This window comes from Aquarana catesbeiana, linkage group LG03 (genome assembly GCF_042186555.1).
Source record: "Aquarana catesbeiana isolate 2022-GZ linkage group LG03, ASM4218655v1, whole genome shotgun sequence".
In the NCBI taxonomy this organism is placed as follows: domain Eukaryota; kingdom Metazoa; phylum Chordata; class Amphibia; order Anura; family Ranidae; genus Aquarana; species Aquarana catesbeiana.
Window position 1 is genome coordinate 519,341,787 of NC_133326.1, and position 18,172 is coordinate 519,359,958.

General features: G+C 41.0%; 1 protein-coding gene across 1 annotated transcript; it reads left to right on the forward strand.

The window, feature by feature from the left end:
- The first annotated feature begins 4,742 nt into the window (after window positions 1-4,742).
- LOC141134616 (gastrotropin-like) lies at window positions 4,743-17,513 on the forward strand. The gene is made up of 4 exons (XM_073624080.1): window positions 4,743-4,893; window positions 9,580-9,752; window positions 12,135-12,224; window positions 17,395-17,513. The coding sequence occupies exons 1-4, from the start codon at window positions 4,827-4,829 to the stop codon at window positions 17,446-17,448; spliced, it is 384 nt and encodes a 127-aa protein (XP_073480181.1). The 5' UTR covers window positions 4,743-4,826; the 3' UTR covers window positions 17,449-17,513.
- Window positions 17,514-18,172: the final 659 nt, after the last annotated feature.

The window sequence follows — 18,172 nt, forward strand, 5'->3', positions numbered from 1 at the left end:
AGTGTTGTCACATGAAAAGATATAATAAAATATTTACAAAAATGTGAGGGGTGCACTCACTTTTGTGAGATACTGTACCTACCTTGTTCAGGTACTTCTTGTTATATGGTGGCACTGCTCTGTTCCTGCCTCATAATTGTGCTCCTGTGTTGTCACCATAGGCATGCACAGGGGATGTGCCAGGTGTGCCTGTGCACACCCTATCACTCTTTGCGGTGCTGATTCCCCCTAATGACCAGGCATGCACCCATGTTACCCTCCCCATAGTACGATACGATATAGACTGCAATTGGGCGTCTGAACACACATGACCCAGACATGATCCACTGTTGTCACCATTAGGGAATGTGACTTGAGAAATACCATGTATCCACTGCTGGAAAACTGCAAAGAAGCTGCAGAAGATCAGACAGGAGCACTGAGAATAATATGTATTTTATTTGTAAAATGCTCAACTATTTATTATACACTGTCAAATGAAATGGCATTCAGTTTGGGTTTACATCTATTTTAAAGGAGAGCTGTCAAAAATGTATTCTCTTGAATGTGCTACCAACTTGGCTGCTTTAACTTTAACACCTAATACGTATTCAGATCTGGAGTTGTGGTTTCACTTGCTGCATACTTGTTCTGATTCAGGTAGCGTTCAAGTCAGAGATAGCCAGGCATCTACAATTTATAATAGGAGGTCCACCATGGCAGTTTTCTTACTTCTACCATGATAAGCTTTCATTAAGGCACATCTTCTTATTAGTTGTACAAGCTAATGCTAGATGTGTTAATAATGTGAAAAGTATCACAGCAACTGCAGCCATAACACAGCCACCCATTCCTTTCCTGGACAAATGACAATCTAGCATGTCAGATTTTTTTTTATTAAGGTTATCTAAACCCAAGAACTTGTTCATGCTAGTGCTTTGGTATGTAGATAGATAAATAGATACATGGATGGATAGATAGGTAGGTAGGTAGATGGATGGATATATGGATAGGTAGGTAGGTAGGTGGATGGATAGATAGATAGATAGATAGATAGATAGATAGATAGATAGATAGATAGATAGATAGATAGATAGATAGATAGATAGATAGATAGATAGATAGATAGATAGATAGATAGATAGATAGATAGATAGATAGATAGATAGATAGATAGATAGATAGATAGATAGACAGACAGATAGAATCAGACTTTTGGCCGCCCTCCTCCTCTATGATTCACCCTCTCTTCGCTTCTTATGTCTGACATTTATTACAGGCAGTAAAAGATCAGACATCCAGGGTTATGCAAGTCAGCCTTCCCTTTTGCTTGATAAGATTTAAAGATTAATAGGACAAGAACTCTGAGCCTGCTGCTGAGTTAAGTATGATGTGTAATGTCCAACCTATAATGTGTCTGCACACTAGACACAGGGGATTCCCAGCTTCACAAATGGTAAAAGCCTTTGTTTTAACGCAAAGGCACACAAAGAAATCAGTGATACTGGCGCTTGAAGTAAATAGAAACCTCATTGCTGCTGATCTCCTGCATCCTCTTTCAACTTCAACAATGGTTTAGTGACATTTCTCAGGGCAGGTTTCCCGATGGTGAAAACAGTGGAGTCGGGTATGCTCAACAATTCACCGGTAGTCTATATTGTTAATCCCATTTAACAGAGTGGCAACAGAGGAGCACTATTAGGAGACGGGGACAGAGCATTGTCAACATATGCCAAAAAGTACCTAAAAGTACCCATGGGTTGCAGCAAAGAAAATCGCTTGATTCCGCTCAATGCAACCATGGGTTGCAGGGAAGAAAATTGATTCCCTCATCAACACAGACAGTGTGGAACAGGGGAATCCCTCCCGTAGAGCTATAGTGTTCTACCGTTTGGGGAAGCCGTCCCCGCCAGGAGAACACAGTGATTATTGCTATCGGCTATAACAACCACTAGCAATAATCACATGTAAAAACAAGTAGGCTGCTTGTATCCAAGTTGATCAACTTGAGTAAATTCAGCTTGCTCATACATGGTTCGAATCTCGGATGGTCACTGCTGAACTGGCTGAGATTCGAACTATTATGGATGGCTTAAGATGCACAAAAACCAGATCCAGGATTCCAAAGGGCCTGCATTACAGTAAACATTTATGTTACACACTGCATTTCATACAGTATACAATCTAGTGCAGATTCTACACTAACCATGTATTGTATGTGTATGGTGAATATAGATCAATAGCATAACTCCTGTAGTACAATTGAACTTTATACCAGAAAATACTCTCTATCAAAAGCCTGTGTGCCAGGATGACAACACATTATTACAACGGACAGGGACAGAAGGTTGTCACCCTATAACAAAAATTATTTAAACAAGAATCTTCTTGAATGGATCACCAGGTATTATATCAATAAAAGCTGCAGATCTCATGGATCCCAATGTTGCAGTCATGTCCCTCTCCTCCTGACCAATCATAACATAGCTCCACACCTCACTTTGTGAATGATCAGGAGGAGAGGTAGGTGGAAACACCACCTCATCTCTGGGGTCTATGAGACTAGCAGTGCTTACATCTGATGGGACGAGTACAGAGGGAACAGTACTTACCTTGAGATGTGAAAGAGTAGATTAGGCTCATGTAGAATAATTTGTGCATGACAGGGGGTTGAGAATGAGGCAATGGAATATATAACTGAATGAATCCTGGTACTTTAATGTGCCCGTGGTTAGGCTTTTGTATACACTACGTAATGCAAGCAATATTCCCTCCAACATTATGGTGCCATCCTTTAAAAAGCATGCTCCCTTTCATGATCTTCCATAATGTTACAGTTGGATTGATTTACTAAAACTGGAGCATGCAGAATCTGGTGCAGCTGTGCATGGTAGCCAATCAGCTTCTAACTTCAGCTTGTTCAATTAAGCTTTGACAAAAAATCTGGAAGCTGATTGGTTTTAAGCAGAGCTGCACCAGATTTTGCACTCTCCAGTTTTAGTAAACCAACCCTACTGTCTTTAATGAAATAACAATTGAAGGCCAACAACAGCAAAACCTTTATTTATGGTTTTGGAGAAAAATAAAAACTTTCATCAGAGTTTATTTGCTGCCTGTGACCCCTTTGGGGATAGTTCTTATAGCCCCCCCTGACGCAGTTAAAAGAAATGAGAGGAATGGGTGTAATGGCTAAAGGAAGACATATACGAATAGAAACCCAAGAGGGGGTTCTAACCCTTTCCTCCTGTACAGAAAAAACACTGTTTTTGTTGTAGTCTCTGTCCCCACTGGAGAGATTTCCCATCACTTCCTGTCGATGTGTAGTAAAGACAGGAAGTAAAAGGAAATTGTCCTAGTAGGGAACATAGCATTAAATGAACTGACAGATTTTCTAAACCTCATTCCTCAACATCCCTCCCCCCCCTTACACACATACTTTTTAAGCTATAAAGTGTTGTGGGGCTTTAAAAATTATTTAAGCAGCTCATAGATGAGCCCGTTTTTTTCCACTCAACCCACGGGTGAAACAAAAAAACTGACCAGATTCCCACATCCATACACTCAATGTGGCTGGGGGAACCCTCCCCACTGAGATATTGTATTCTGACAGCGAGGAGACTTCTGCCATCAGAATACACTGATCAGTTTTGCAGGCTATAGCCTGCAGTGCTGATCAAGCAGAGAAAATTCTATAGGGCGGTTGTGCAGAAGGTGACCGGTAGAGCAACTTCTGTACAACCACAGAGCCCAGATTCCGATCAAAATTCGACCGGTCCCTGTTGAACCGGCCAAATTTCGATCCACATATGGCCAGCTTAAGAAGAGTCAGATATGTAGATAATATTTTCTGGGTTTTAGATCAAAAAGTTAACAAGGGTCATCTAACATCTAATTATCTTTAACACCAACCTGACTTAAATGGGACCTTTTTTATTTTATATGCATGCACATAAAGTAAACTTATTGTGAAAAGCCTTATTGATGTGTGATAATGGTTTAACGTACACATGTGATGTAAGAGATATAAAGATTGCCAATACCAACCTAATTCTAATAATGCGAGTTGCCTGGCATTTATGCTTCAGTATTTTGCATCAATGACCCAGAACATGTATGTAGTTAAGATAGGAAATCGTTGCCTGAGTACTTGTTCCAGGTCAGTGACTCAAGAAAGCTAGAGGGTCAGTGTGACTGCAAATCAACAATCATTTTTAGAGTGTTCAGAAATGATGGCCTCCATGTTTCCCTCCACATTTACTGAAAATGTTACTTCTATGTATAGTATGTACTTATATATATCCATGGGATGACCATATTTGTTACATATGTGGGCATATAATTTCTGTGCAAACATATTAGCCTTTGACAGTAAATAGAAACAAATGCCTTACCCGATATAACAAATATCTGACAACTAATAAGTCATCTGATAGATGAAGATTCCGCGATAATGGTGAAAAATTGACTTGTGGCATAAGAACAAAAGAAAGAAGCCTTCCTGAACAAAGGTCCAACGTTGACCATTTTTGTGTATGGGCCTGGTAACAGACTACTGCTAATGCACTCATTTATGTGATAATAATAAAATTATAAACTGCAACGAGGGAAAAAAAAAAATCTGCACTTTATTTTATTGCTTTACAGCTTACTCAACTTGGTTTTACCTGCAGGTCAAAAACACCGGCTTATCACAAGATGCTAGAGATATAAGCAGATCTTAATAAGATAAACTGCAGGGAGGTGTCACAAAGCGTAGAGTATAAAAATGGAAGCCAGCAGCCTATTTGTACTTCCTTCTGAAGCATTTTCTAGGCTCCCTGCTCCCTCTCTACAACAGCAACATCACCATGGCCTTTACTGGAAAATACGAGGTGGAATCCCAGGAGAACTATGACACTTTCATGACACTTATTGGTGCGTATTACAATTTCCCGAATTCTTCTAAGTCATTAAGGCCAAAACATACTGCTTCTATTTTAAAGTAACCCTGTCATTTAAAAGTAAAATTAGGCTACCTAATTCTTCTGCAATTTTTTTTTTATAATTCTGCAACTCTTCCTGATGGCTCCTGTTTTGATGGCCACAAAACAAACAATTGCTAAAGTAAGGATTTCTAGCTCACTCACATTAGCTGAAGATAAAGCCAGACTTGACTGGGAATTTTCAAATCAAAAAACTTACAGCTAAAATCCATGCTTAAGCTAAAAAAAAAAAAAAAAAAAATGATTGGAAATCATAGGTCACTTGTTGTTTGCCATCTAATTTTGATCAATTTTTATACTCTTTTTTTGGGGGGGCATTTGGTCCCATCTATGAGGATCTCCTACCTGATTTTCCCTTTCCTTGGCCCTGCTTCCTTGCTACCTTATTACCTTCTCGCATTTAACAGAACCACCTAATGGTGATATCTTATGTACAGCACTGTTCTGTTGCGGTGCTTTCATCATGGATGCTAGTGGTGAAATATTACCGTGCTTTGTAAACCCTTCAATTTACTGTTGTAATTCTTGAAAACTATTATTATAGAAATATACTGAAGGATTAAAAAAAAAGCAGTACTTTTCAGTCCCATGGGTTGTTCAAACCACTCCCCCCCCTGGCTGCTATGTCATTACTGAGTCCTAAAGTGACATAGCAGCCAGTGGGTAAAACCATGGTGAGCAGTGGAGGTAGTGGCATCTGACACACCCACCCAAAAGTCAGATACGAGCGGTGATCATAGCTCTGTAATAGAGTAAAGATTAGAGTCAATGGGGTTGATTTACTAAAGGCAAATAGAATTTTGCACTTTGCAAAAGCAGCTGCTCCAGAGCTTAGTAAATGAGGTAAATTTTCACTTTGCAAAGAATACCCAATCATGTGCAAGGAAAATAAAAAAAATTTTGCTTGCACGTGATTGGATGATGGAAGTCAGCAGAGCTTCTGCTCATTTACTAAGCTCTGCAGTAATTTCTCATACAAAGTGAAATTGCACTTTGCACAGTGCACGGTCTGTTTGCCTTTAGTAAATCAACCCCACTGTACCACTGCTGAGTATTACTCATCTGCTTTTACAGGGTGCATGTAGTTCATTTTTTTTTATACAGCGACAGGGCCACTTTAAGAATGGTCCAAGTGTGTGCAAATATAGTGTCGTGCTTTTCTAAAATGTAAAGAGAACCTGTCACTGGGCTTATGTAAGCCCTTATCTGAATCCTAAATTGTTATAGCAATGCAGACTTAGGTCTCTTGCACATTGGCTAGCTAGAGCTGAGCTAGGTCAATGTAAATTCCAGTGTCTTTCCCCTGTCCGGAAAGTCCTGGTGCTGAATTCAATAGACGTGAATGAATACTGGTTTCAGACACACACTGGTGCTTGCATAAACATAGGTAGTGCATACGGGCACATGCATAAAATGGCCTCTGGCACACAGGTATCTGATCTTGTGCAGTGTAAATTGCACTGTACTTTCCCAGCCTGGAAAGTACAGGTGCTGCATACAACCCCCAATAAACATAAATGGCTGTGAAAGGCTGTACTTGGGTATACGCTGGTACTTTTGAAAATGTTCTATTTTTTGCATACACCAACATGCTATACTTATGTTTATGCAAGCACAAGCCTATACTCAAGCACAGCAGTACACAGTCATTCATGTCTATGGGTGGCTGTACGCAGTACCTGAAATTCCAAGACTGGGGAAGTAGGCCAGAATTTACTTTGTACAGGCTCAGACGCCCTTGTGCAAGAAAAGATTTGTACCCTCCCTTACATAACTTTACTTACATTGTCTGAGACTGACTCTTGAGTCTTGAAGTTAAAGTATAACTAAAGGCATAACTTTTTTTCGTTTTGGATAGAGCATAGAAGGAATAGAACAGTTCATGGGCGTCTGCAGGTAGGGGCAGGGGGAATAGTCAAGAAGGTGTTGCAGTTGCCAGCTGCAGTGGCCGCCGCTGACTTTTTCTGAGTCAGCAGGCTGCTCTCTGTTCTGACACATCTGATGTCCCTCCATCGGCTGTTCTGCTGCTCCTCTTCAGTGATTGGCTGCCTGCCTGTGTACGTGTTGTGTAGATCCGGCCGGCGCCGCCCACTCAGTGCAGTCTGTGGCCGAGTCGCTGAGTGCTACGCTGCCAGTGCCTACTCATCATCACATCACAGGAATTCCTAACCTGAAGTGAGTGGCATATACAGTTGCAAGCAACAGAAGAAGAACCACGGGTAACAGCATTAGGAGGAGCATTTTGATTTTATATATTGCTGGAAAGTTGGACAGCTATTACTGGAAAGATATGTCTGTGTATGTTAAGAGATAATTTATCTTCTTCACTTTGTATAGGCTGTTTCAATCAAGATCAAAATATGGCCACAACAGATGTATTGCAATACATTGCAATAGAAAAACATTTACATTCTCTAGGCTATATGTATATAGGCATGGACTGGGGGTACATCTGGCCTGATATATGTGTTATATAAGAGATAATTCAGCGTCACTTTGTATTGGAAATTACTCAGGCCAGGCATACCATGCCCCATGCCCATATAAATATAGCCTAGAGAATGTACATCTTTTTATATTGCATGGGTGACCTTAAAATGATGCCCCCCCCCGAAAAAAGTTCTGCGGACGCCCATGGAACAGTTGTCAAGTTTTCATTGCTGTCTGTGTCCCCAGGAGAGGGAAACCCACCCAGTCTATTTTTCCTGATGACCACCACTGCTGATAGTAAAATGAAAAGAAAATCTCGCATAATCCCACATTTTGAGTTGTCACTATAACAGAAATAGAGGGAAAATCTGGTTCTGGTAACCCTGGTGATAATCAAGGATTTCCATCACTTTAGAGGGATTTAGTCACTTCCTGATATGACTATGGAATTAGAAGTGAAGGAAAATAGGCCCAATTGGGCACAGATAGAAATGAGGAAACTGACAGGGGTTATAACCCTCTCCTACTCTAGCCAAAATGTCAAAAATGTTGCTTTAGTTTTACTTTAAGGGGTATGAGAATCTCAGAATCCCGACAGAAGCTGCTGATGACCTCTAGGTTCTGAAAGTTTAGAACAATCTCCAAAAAATCCAAATCAATGGCACATCTAGAAACTGAAGGGCCTGTGAGGTCATGGTGTTGACTGGGCAGCAACTGTCAGACTGACTATAAACCTACACAACTTGATTTTTCAGTAAGCCCAGTAGTGACTGTTTTTCTTTAAAGTATTTTTAAAGGTAATAGAAAGCATTTTGACATTACATTCAAAACATACATTTGACATATACATTAAAATTGCCCACTTAAATTAAACATTGGAAACATGGAAACTTTTTTCTTTAGGAACCTCCAGGTTCCTATCTGTCATGCTCATCCTGTGGTTTGACTCCTCAGGGAGATCTTGACCTAGAACAAGCATGCAGATGAGCCCTTCCTATTTCTATAGCTTATTCCAAGTCAGTGACTTACTAAATGGTGAAGCCTTGGGATGAGACTGATAGTCAGTGAATTAAGGGATCATGTAGATGGGAGTTGCTTTCTACGTTTGACAAGCATTTGAAAGGCACGTCAAATGCAGGTCACAAAATCCCCATTGACTTTAAGAAAGTAGTGTAGAGGACAGCTCAGAGGTTGCAGTTAAGTTGCTTTGCATTGTGTTTCTGTGGATGTGACAAATCCTGTTGACAAATCCTGTGGTGCATTTGAATTGCAGGCAAAACAGGTAAACCGGCCATTTCTTCATGAACCCTAACAGTGTTGACAATGACAGCTGCCACAATTCCATTGTGACATACACTATATTGTTAAAAGTATTGGGACGCTGACCTTTATATGCACATAAACTTTAATTGCATCCCAGTCTTAGTCCGTAGGGTTCAATACCCTTTGCAGCTATAACAGGTTCAACTCTTCTGAGAAGGCTGTCCACAAGGTCTAAGTGTCCACAAGGTCTAAGTGTTTTTATGGGAATGTTTGACCATTCTTCCAGAAGCACATTTATGAGGTCAGGCACTGATGTGGACGAGAAGGCCTGGCTCGCAGTCTCTGCTCTAATTCATCCCAATTTTATAGAAAGCACTATATATATTGCACAGAGAAAGTGAACTACTGCACATCATTTACATGATGGGGGGGTTGATTTTTTTTTTTTTTTAATGATAAAGAAAATGTTAGCAGGATTTATATATCAATGATTCGTAAATCGATGAACCAGAACCTAGATTGGCCTAAGCAGCCAAACAAATCTATTTAGGTCTCTTATCAGTATACTCACTGCTTGCACATTTAGCGGAAGGCAACCATACTTTCATTTTTTTTTTTAGTAGTCTGGACTTCAGCTTTAATTCAGCTTTACTGAATCTATACTCTAAATTTCAGCTCTGAACATTCTGGAAATATTCTTATTAACCTGGTTAAAAAAAAAACTATTGCATAATGAAATTTGTTAATCATCACAGTAAGCATATACGATGAGGACAATCATATGCTCAGTTATCAGCTTGCATAAAAGTATTAGTGGCTGCTTAATACTCCATTCATGCTTTATCATTTTTTATTAATTATTTCCAGTCTTTTAATGGTTGTCTGGAACAATGTAATAAAATATTAACTTTTTTTTTTTGTCTAGGCATCCCTGCTGAACAAATTGAGAAAGGTAGAAACTTCAAGTACACTACAGAGGTAGTCCAGAATGGTAATGACTTCACTTGGTCACAAATTTATCCAGGATTCACCCTGACTAACAAATTCACTGTTGGCCAAGAAAGTGAGATGGAGACCATGGCTGGCAAGAAGTTTAAGGTGCAGAATCCCATTACTCTTCAATATGCTAATTATTGTTGGAGCACACAAAATGTTTGCATGGATAACAGATGAACTTAAAGCTAAGCTCCAGACACAAAAACATACATTTAAATATATTCTTCAAAAATGATTACAATCCACTTTGCGGTCACCAATTGCCTTTGTAAACCCAATTATTACTGTGATGTAAAATTAGAAGTGACATTTTATGAGCTCTATGTAACCTATGTAGAGAGCAGTGCAGTGGGAGGAGCCTAGCATGTCCCACCCATTAGAGGCTGACTGCAGAAAGCTACAGGAGGGGGCAGATGCAAGAGCAGTCACCTGGAACAAGGAAACAGAGCAGCAGTGACTGGTCTGAAACTCCTGTAAAGTTGCTAGGTTTCACATTGGATACTTTACATATACAAAGCACACCAAGATTAACGTAAGATCACTTGCGCCACTTGTATTTAAACAATATTTGCTTGTTCTGCAGTTCAGCTTTAAAGTACACAGTATCTCACAAAAGTGAGTAAACCCCTCACATTTTTGTAAATATTTTATTATATCTTTTCATGTGACAACACTGGAGAAATTATACTTTGCTACAATGTAAAGTAGTGAGTGTACAGCTTGTATAACAGTGTAAATTTGCTGTCCCCTCAAAATAACTCATCACACAGCCATTAATGTCTAAACTGCTGGCAACACAAGTGACTACACCCCTAAGTGAAAATGTCCAAATTGGGACCAAAGTGTCAATTTTTTGTGTGGCCACTATTCTTTTCCAGCACTGCCTTAACCCTCTTGGGCATGGAGTTTACCAGAGCTTCACAGGTTGCCACTGGAGTCCTCTTCCCCTCCTCCATGATGACATCACGTAACTGGTGGATGTTAGAGACCTTGTGCTCCTCCACCTTCCATTTGAGGATGCCCCACAGATGCTCAATAGGGTTTAGGTCTGGAGACATGCTTGGCCAGTCCATCACCTTTACCCTCAGCTTCTTTTGCAAGGCAGTGGTCATCTTGGAGGTGTGTTTGGGGTCATTATCGTGTTGGAGTACTGCCCTGTGGCCCAGTCTCCGAAGGGAGGGGATCATGCTCTGCTTCAGTATGTCACAGTACATGCTGGCATTCATGGTTCCCTCAATGAACTGTAGCTCCCCAGTGCCGGCAGCACTCATGCAGCCCCAGACCAGACACTCCCAACCAACAAGCTTGACTGTAGGCAAGACACACTTGTCTTTGTACTCCTCACCTGGTTGCTGTCACACACATTGACACATCTGAACCAAATAAGTTTATATTTGTATCATCAGACCACAGGACATGGTTCCAGTAATCCATGTCCTTAGTCTGCTTGTCTTTAGCAAACTGTTTGCTGGCTTTCTTGTGCATCATCTTTAGAAGAGGCTTCCTTCTGGGATGACAGCCATGCAGACCAATTTGATGCAGTGTGCAGCGTATGGTCTGAGCACTGACAGGCTGACCCCACACCCCTTCAACCTCTGGAACAATGCTGGCAGCACTAATACATCTATTTCCCAACGACAACGTCTGGATATAACGCTGAGCATGTGCACTCAACCTCTTTGGTTGACCATGGCGAGGCCTGTTCTGAGTGGAACCTGTCCTGTTAAACTGCTGTATGGTCTTGGCCACCATGCTGCAGCTCATTTTCAGGGTCTTGGCAATCTTATTATAGCCTAGGCCATCTTTATGCAGAGCAACAATTCTTTTTTTCAGATCCTCAGAGAGTTCTTTGCCATGAGGTGCCATGTTGAACTTCCAGTGACCAGTATGAGAGAGTGAGTGCGATAACACCAAATTTAACACATCTGCTCCCCATTCACACCTGAGATATTGTAACACTAACAAGTCACATGACACTGGGGAGGGAAAATAGCTAATTGGGCCCAATTTGGACATTTTCACTTAGGGATGTACTCACTTGTGTTGCCAGCAGTTTAGACATTACTGGCTGAGTGTTGAGTTATTTTGAGGGGACAGCAAATTTACACTGCTATACAAGCTGTACACTCACTACTTTACATTGTAGCAAAGTGTCATTTCTTTAGTGTTGTCACGTGAAAAGATATAATAAAATATTTACAAAAATGTGAGGGGTGTACTCACTTTTGTGAGATACTGTATGTAAACACTAACATTGAACTCCTCATATTTGCTTCCTTTGATTTGATAAATATACCATTAAAAGTATTTTCTTATATCTTTTTGATAAGTAAAAAAAAAAAAAAAAACCTGTTGATCCTGCCAGAATGCTATGGCTGATCTGTTCCCTGGGCACTCTGCAGTTTTATCTTCTCCCATTTGTTGTAGAGATGAAGGGAGGGTTAGTTCTGTAGTCTTAACCAATTGTAACCAATTCTATTTCAGACCACCGTCCGACAGGAGGGTGGAAAACTGGTTGTGGATTTTCCTAAATATCATCACACTACGGAGATTGTTGGAGGAAAATTGGTGGAGGTAAGACTAGACAAGACATCATATTATTTTTTGGGTTGTTCTTTTCATTACTGCCTATGTGGAACACAGGGGTCGATTTACTAAAGGCAAATAGACTGTGTACTTTGAAAAGTGCAGTTGCACTCTGCAAGAGCAGTTGCTCCAGAGCTTAGTAAATAAGCAGAAGCTCTGCTGACTTTCATCATCCAATCATGTGCAAGCAAAAATGCTGTTTTTTAAATTTTCCTTGCACACGATTGGGTATTCTTTGCAAAGTGAAGCTTTACCTCATTTACTAAGCCCTGGAGCAACTGCACTTGCAGGGTGCAAGTGCATAGTCTGCTTGCCTTTAGTAAAGCAACCACACAGTAAAGCCTATTTGAAACAGAAGATATCTACATTTCTCAATTCCATCAAATCCCCAAAATAAGAGTTTTATTCCTCATTTTAAGATAGTGGGAAGGGTCGTATATATCATTGCTTTGAGCCCATGTGCCAACTGTACGTGCAGAATAGCTGGTGCACAGCACAGTTTATTATTATAGAGCTATTTATTCAAAACTGCACACAGATATACAAAACACATCAAAGGAGGACAGCCTGTGCAGTGTGTGCGGTTTTGCAATGGTCATTAAGGGATGGGTGGTTTTACTGACCAACATTGGGAGGTAAGGGAACCCAAAATGGTCAAGGCATCTGTGGCTAGGGTTTGCAAGGTTGCCTATTAGGAAAGGGGAGTAGATTCAAAATAAGATCACTACATCAAAGGATCAGTATAAAGCCAGGAGTGGATGGGTTCAATGTTTAGTTGTCTAGATCTCTAAATCTAATGATCATTTTGACAAGCAGCTTTGACATAAGCATTCAAGTATTTTTTGTATTCCTAACTTCTGTACCTGAAGGCACTGTGGATCAATTCATCTTTGAAAACTTTGGGAGTATTTTACTTTAAACCACTCACCACTCACTGGTAGCTAAGTTGCAGAGTCACTGCTGAGAAAGGGAGAATGTTGAAAGAAGGACTTAGACAACATAAGTGCTTCTGCTGTGATTTTAAAGATGAATTGCTCCACAGTGCCTGCAGCTACAGATCAGTTAAAGTGATTGTAAAGGTTTGTTGTAAAAAAAACAAACAAAAAAAACAAACATGTTATATTTACCACCTCTGTGCAGTTGGTTTTGCAAAGAGCAGCCCAGATCCTCCTTTTTTCAAGTCCCTCTTTGCTGCTCCTGGCCCATCCCTCCTATCAGGTGCCCCATAGCCAGCAGCTTCCTATGAAGGCACTGGAGCCAAGTCACAGCTCTGTGTGTCCATTCAGACAAGGAGCCTGAACCCGGCCCGCTCTCTCTATCCCCTGATTGGCTGTCTGACTTTGAATGATAGCCGTGGGAGCCAATGGCGCTGCTTCTGTGTCTCAGCCAATCAGGAGGAGTGTCCCGGGCGGCTTAGACATTTGTGGACATCGCTGGAGAGAGATGGGGCTCAGGTAAGTAATTAGGGGGGTGGCTGCTGCACACAGAAAGCTTTTTATCTTAATTCATAGAAGTGGCAGCTGGTGCTCAAAATTTTTTTGGGGGCGCAAACAAACTGAAAAATTCTGAAAAAAAAAAATTAATTGTAGCCACTGTGCCATCAAACGCAGCCACTGTGCCATCGAATGCAGCCACTGTGCCCATAAAACGCAGCCACTGTGCCATCAAATGCAGCCACTGTGCCATGAAACGCAGCCACTGTGCCCATCAATTGCAGCCACTGTGCCATGAAACGCAGCCACTGTGCCCATTAAATGCAGCCACTGTGCCCATCAAACACTGCCACTGTGCCTTTAAACGCTGCCACTGTGCCCATAAAGCGCTGCCACTGTGCCATCAAATGCTGCCACTTTGCCATCAAATGCTGCCACTGTGCTATCAAATGCAGCCGCTGTGCCATCAAACGCAGCCACTGTGCCATCAAACGCTGCCACTGTGCCCATCAAACGATGTCACTGTGCCATCAAATGCAGCCATTGTGCCCATGAAATGCTGCCACTGTGCTCACCAAATGCAGCCACTGTGTCCATCAAATGCTGCCACTGTGCCCATCAAATGCTGCCACTGTTCCATCAATTGCTGCCACTGTGACCCCCCCACCCACCGTTTGCCCAGCACTTACCCTGTCTTGGTGAGGCAGCGGGTGATGGCGAGCGGTGTCCTCCATGCGTCCCCTCCCATTCTCTCCTCCTGATAGGCGTCCAATCACAGCGCCTGTCGTGTCAGCCAATCAGGTGACGGGTAACAGACCCGAGTAGCTGACTGGCGGAGAGGTGGTTCAGTGTTAGGAAAGCGAATATTCATTCATTCGCTGTTCTAACACACCTGGGTGAACTGCGAGCTCCAAGTATGGCGCTCGTAGGTCACTTTTTTGATGCCTATTAGAGCCTATGGCTCTAATCAGGTGCTTCAAAAACACCCCCCGCCGCTGTAATTCAGGCGCCCGGCACCCAAAAAAGGGGCGCCTGAATAGGGGGTGGCAGCGGCGGCCATGGATAGATTCATGTTTTGCATGAATCTATCCATTGGTCATAGAGGGGGTGGCTGGAGAGAGGGGGCGGTGCCCGTGTGCCCCCCTTATGGACGCACAGCCACTGATGCCTTTACAACCCCTTTAGTCTTGTTTCAAAGATAATTCACTGCTTTTTAAGCATGTGTAAATAAATGTCCCAAGCCTGGCTACAGGATCACTTAACGTTAGAACTAAAGGCAGAACATTTTTTTCCTTTTGAAAGGGGTGTTTACAACCCCTGTCATTTTTAATTAGTTAATTAAAGACCACATAGAAAAGTATGTGCTAGATAACAATATTTTAGCCAATAGTCAGCATAAATTCAATAAAGACCAAACTTGTCAAACAAATGCACTGTTTAATTGGGAAACTACTTGGCAGATGAGGTTTAACCTTTTCGCTGCCAGAGCCGTTTTTGCATTTATTGCACACATGTCTAAAAAATAATTTTCGGCCTGAAGAGTACATAATACCTCCAAAAATTATATATTTTCTAAAAGCAGACACCCTAGAGAATTAAATAGTGGTAGTTCCAATTTTTTATCATCACACGTTATCACAGCAAAGTGAAAAACACACTAAATAGAATTTTAGGGCAAACAAACACAATAAACTACCCACATTTTTGGTAAAATATATAAAGGCGAGGTTGCATCGAGTAAATAGATACCCAACATGTCCAACCTTAAATTTGTGTGCACCTGTGAAATGCTTCAAAACCCCCCTATAAGAATCAGTTTAGCCTTACGGAGTAGGTCTTGTGTTAGAATTATTGCTCTCCCTCTGCCCCTCCGGCGTGCACGGCAATGTGTAATATGTGTATTGCAATCAATGTTTTTTGCACATAGGTGCCCCCGATGCTTGCGTTTACATTATTATGTGCGTATATGTGGGGGTGGGGGGTAAAACATTTTTTTGAGGGGTTTTTATGTGCTTGGGTGTAACTTTATTTTTTTGCAAAAAAAAACACAAAACATTTTCTTTTATTTTTTTTTATTTACATAGGGGACAAAAAGTCCCCCATCATACACCCTAGGAGGAGAACAGCTGGGGAGTCAATGGTGGAGAAGGATCTGGGTGTTCTGGTGGAGAACACTTAAATATAGCATGCAATGGCAAGCTGCAGTTTCCAAAGCAAGCAAAATACTTTCTTGTAATAAAAGAGGTATAGACTCCAGAAAGAAAGACATAATTTTGCCCCTGTACTGGAATATGCAGTTCAGTTTTAGGCACCAGTTCACAAAAAGGATATCAGAGAACTGTGATCCAGGGAATACCATATTGCCTCCTGGGGGATCAGGAAGAATTTATTTTTTTGCTTGGGCAAATAGGATCTATTTTTCTTTTTTTTTTCTTAATTGGTTGAACCAGATTGACTTTTTTCAACCTGACTAACTATGCAACTAATAAAATAATTAAATAAACCCTGCCTTCACACACGCACACGCACACACACGTGCACAATTATGATGCATGTTTTTACATAAACAGTGAACAGGTGACACATATTTGGTATTGCTGTGCATGCCAGAATAAGAGGAATATTTCTAGGGACAATGTTTAGGTTAAAGTCTTAGATTGTAGGCTCTAACGAGCAGGGCTCTCTGATCCCTACTGTATTAACCTATATTGTAATTGTACTGTTTGCCCTTATGTTGTAAATCGCTGCGTAAACTGTCAGCACTATATAAATCGAGACTATATTAATAAAAATAATATCAAAGTGGTTATAAAAGTAAGATTTCTTCCTAAAAAAAAAAGGGGTCATAAAAGAGCCAGGCTGTGTGCTTCCACAGACACACAAAGCACGGCTCTGTCACATCCCCTGCTCTCTCCTCACAGGACTTGGCTGACAGCAGCGGGAGACGGGTTCCTGCTGCTTTCAGTGTGTCCTGTGAGGAAAGGGAGAGAAAGCAGCACTGCTGCAGCCGGGCACAGCACTGGATCAAGAGAGGACTCGATAGTTGGACATTTTTTTACCTTAATGCAAGGAATGCATTAAGGTGACATTTTTTTTTTTACTTTAGAATCCCTTTAATTCTGAACTAATGACCTATAAAGGCTTTTAAAAGTCACCTGTGGACAATTTTGAGTATCAAAGTGTCTTGCCATTTCACAGGCACACGCACATTTGACATATTTGGTATCTTTTTATATATATATTTGGTACCTCTATTTTTACTAAGAAACAGTTGCGCAAATAAAGCACACTAAATTTTTTATTTCATTCTACAGTCTTACTGTTTCAGAAACTATACTGTATAATGTTTTAGGCCTGAAATGCATGTTTTAACACACTTGCAAAAAATGAAAGAAGTGCTCCAGATACAACATTTTTTTCATTATATGCTCCTTTCTAGTTTGGTACTGGTAAGGTTTATGAAAAATTTTATTTTAAAATATCTACATTGAAGTTTATTGTAAAGAAACTGGGTTTCCAAATAACATTTTATTAAAAATAGTATGCTAGTTTAAATTAAAAGAACAGCAATGTATACTGTATGTTGTACCTTTAAATTAAGAGTTAAAAAAAATGAATGATTCATATTCTGAGTTATCCCTTTAGTAAATCAGCCCCATGGCACCCCTGGAAAGCACTATGTACTTGGGATTCCTGCCTTACGCTTCTTTACTTATATCTTGCAGACCTCAGCAGCTGGAGGAATCACATTTGTACGGACCAGCAAGAAGGTGGCATAAAGCAGAAAGCCCAGGATGGATGCCAAAGCAGTTTTTTAGAAACAAATAAACTTCAATTTCCTAGTTATCGACTCATGCGTTTCTTTTGAAAGGAATAATCCATGAGGACCCCTTCACATTTGTCTGTTCGTTTATGCTATAAATATAATAATGGTAGTCATAAAGTGGTTAAAGTTGAGTTGCCCTTTAAGATGTAACTCCAGCCAGCCAAAATAAGTTTTGATTGGAGTTTTTTAGGCCTCATTCACACAGATGTATCTATCCGTACACTTGTGCAAAGTACTAACTTTGCTTGCACAGGATGCATAGGTGTTCCATGTATCATCGTGCACACAGTCCCATTGATGTCTATTGGGACACAGCGGCTGAACTGGCACAGCCACTGGTCCCAATCTGACAGCTGTGTGGGTGTGTGCCCCCATACACAGACAGTAGGGACATACACAGATGTCAAATTGAGAGCAACAGCTGTGTTCATGCTGCCACTGCATCCTAATAGACATCAGTGGTACTGCCTACATGGAGATGCATGGTACACCTGTGCTTCCTTGTGTGGGTAAACATACCCCTTATACGGGACAACTTTGATTTGATTCACTGTGTGAATGAGGCATAAAGCCCCTTTCCCCCTTGTAAATAGGGCTGTTAGCGATTACATGCGGGAGACCCAGCAGGGTTTCCCAGAGATTAGCTGCCAATGGAAGCCCCATTGGAAGCAATGGGA

What these genes read in the sequence shown, in the direction of transcription:
- LOC141134616 (XM_073624080.1), top strand. Translation starts at nt 4,827, where the DNA reads ATGGCCTTTACTGGAAAATACGAGGTGGAATCCCAGGAGAACTATGAC. An exon ending in CACTTTCATGACACTTATTG is followed by an intron (nt 4,894 to 9,579) that starts GTGCGTATTACA and finishes TTTTTTGTCTAG; the next exon opens with GCATCCCTGCTGAACAAATT. An exon ending in TGGCTGGCAAGAAGTTTAAG is followed by an intron (nt 9,753 to 12,134) that starts GTGCAGAATCCC and finishes ATTCTATTTCAG; the next exon opens with ACCACCGTCCGACAGGAGGG.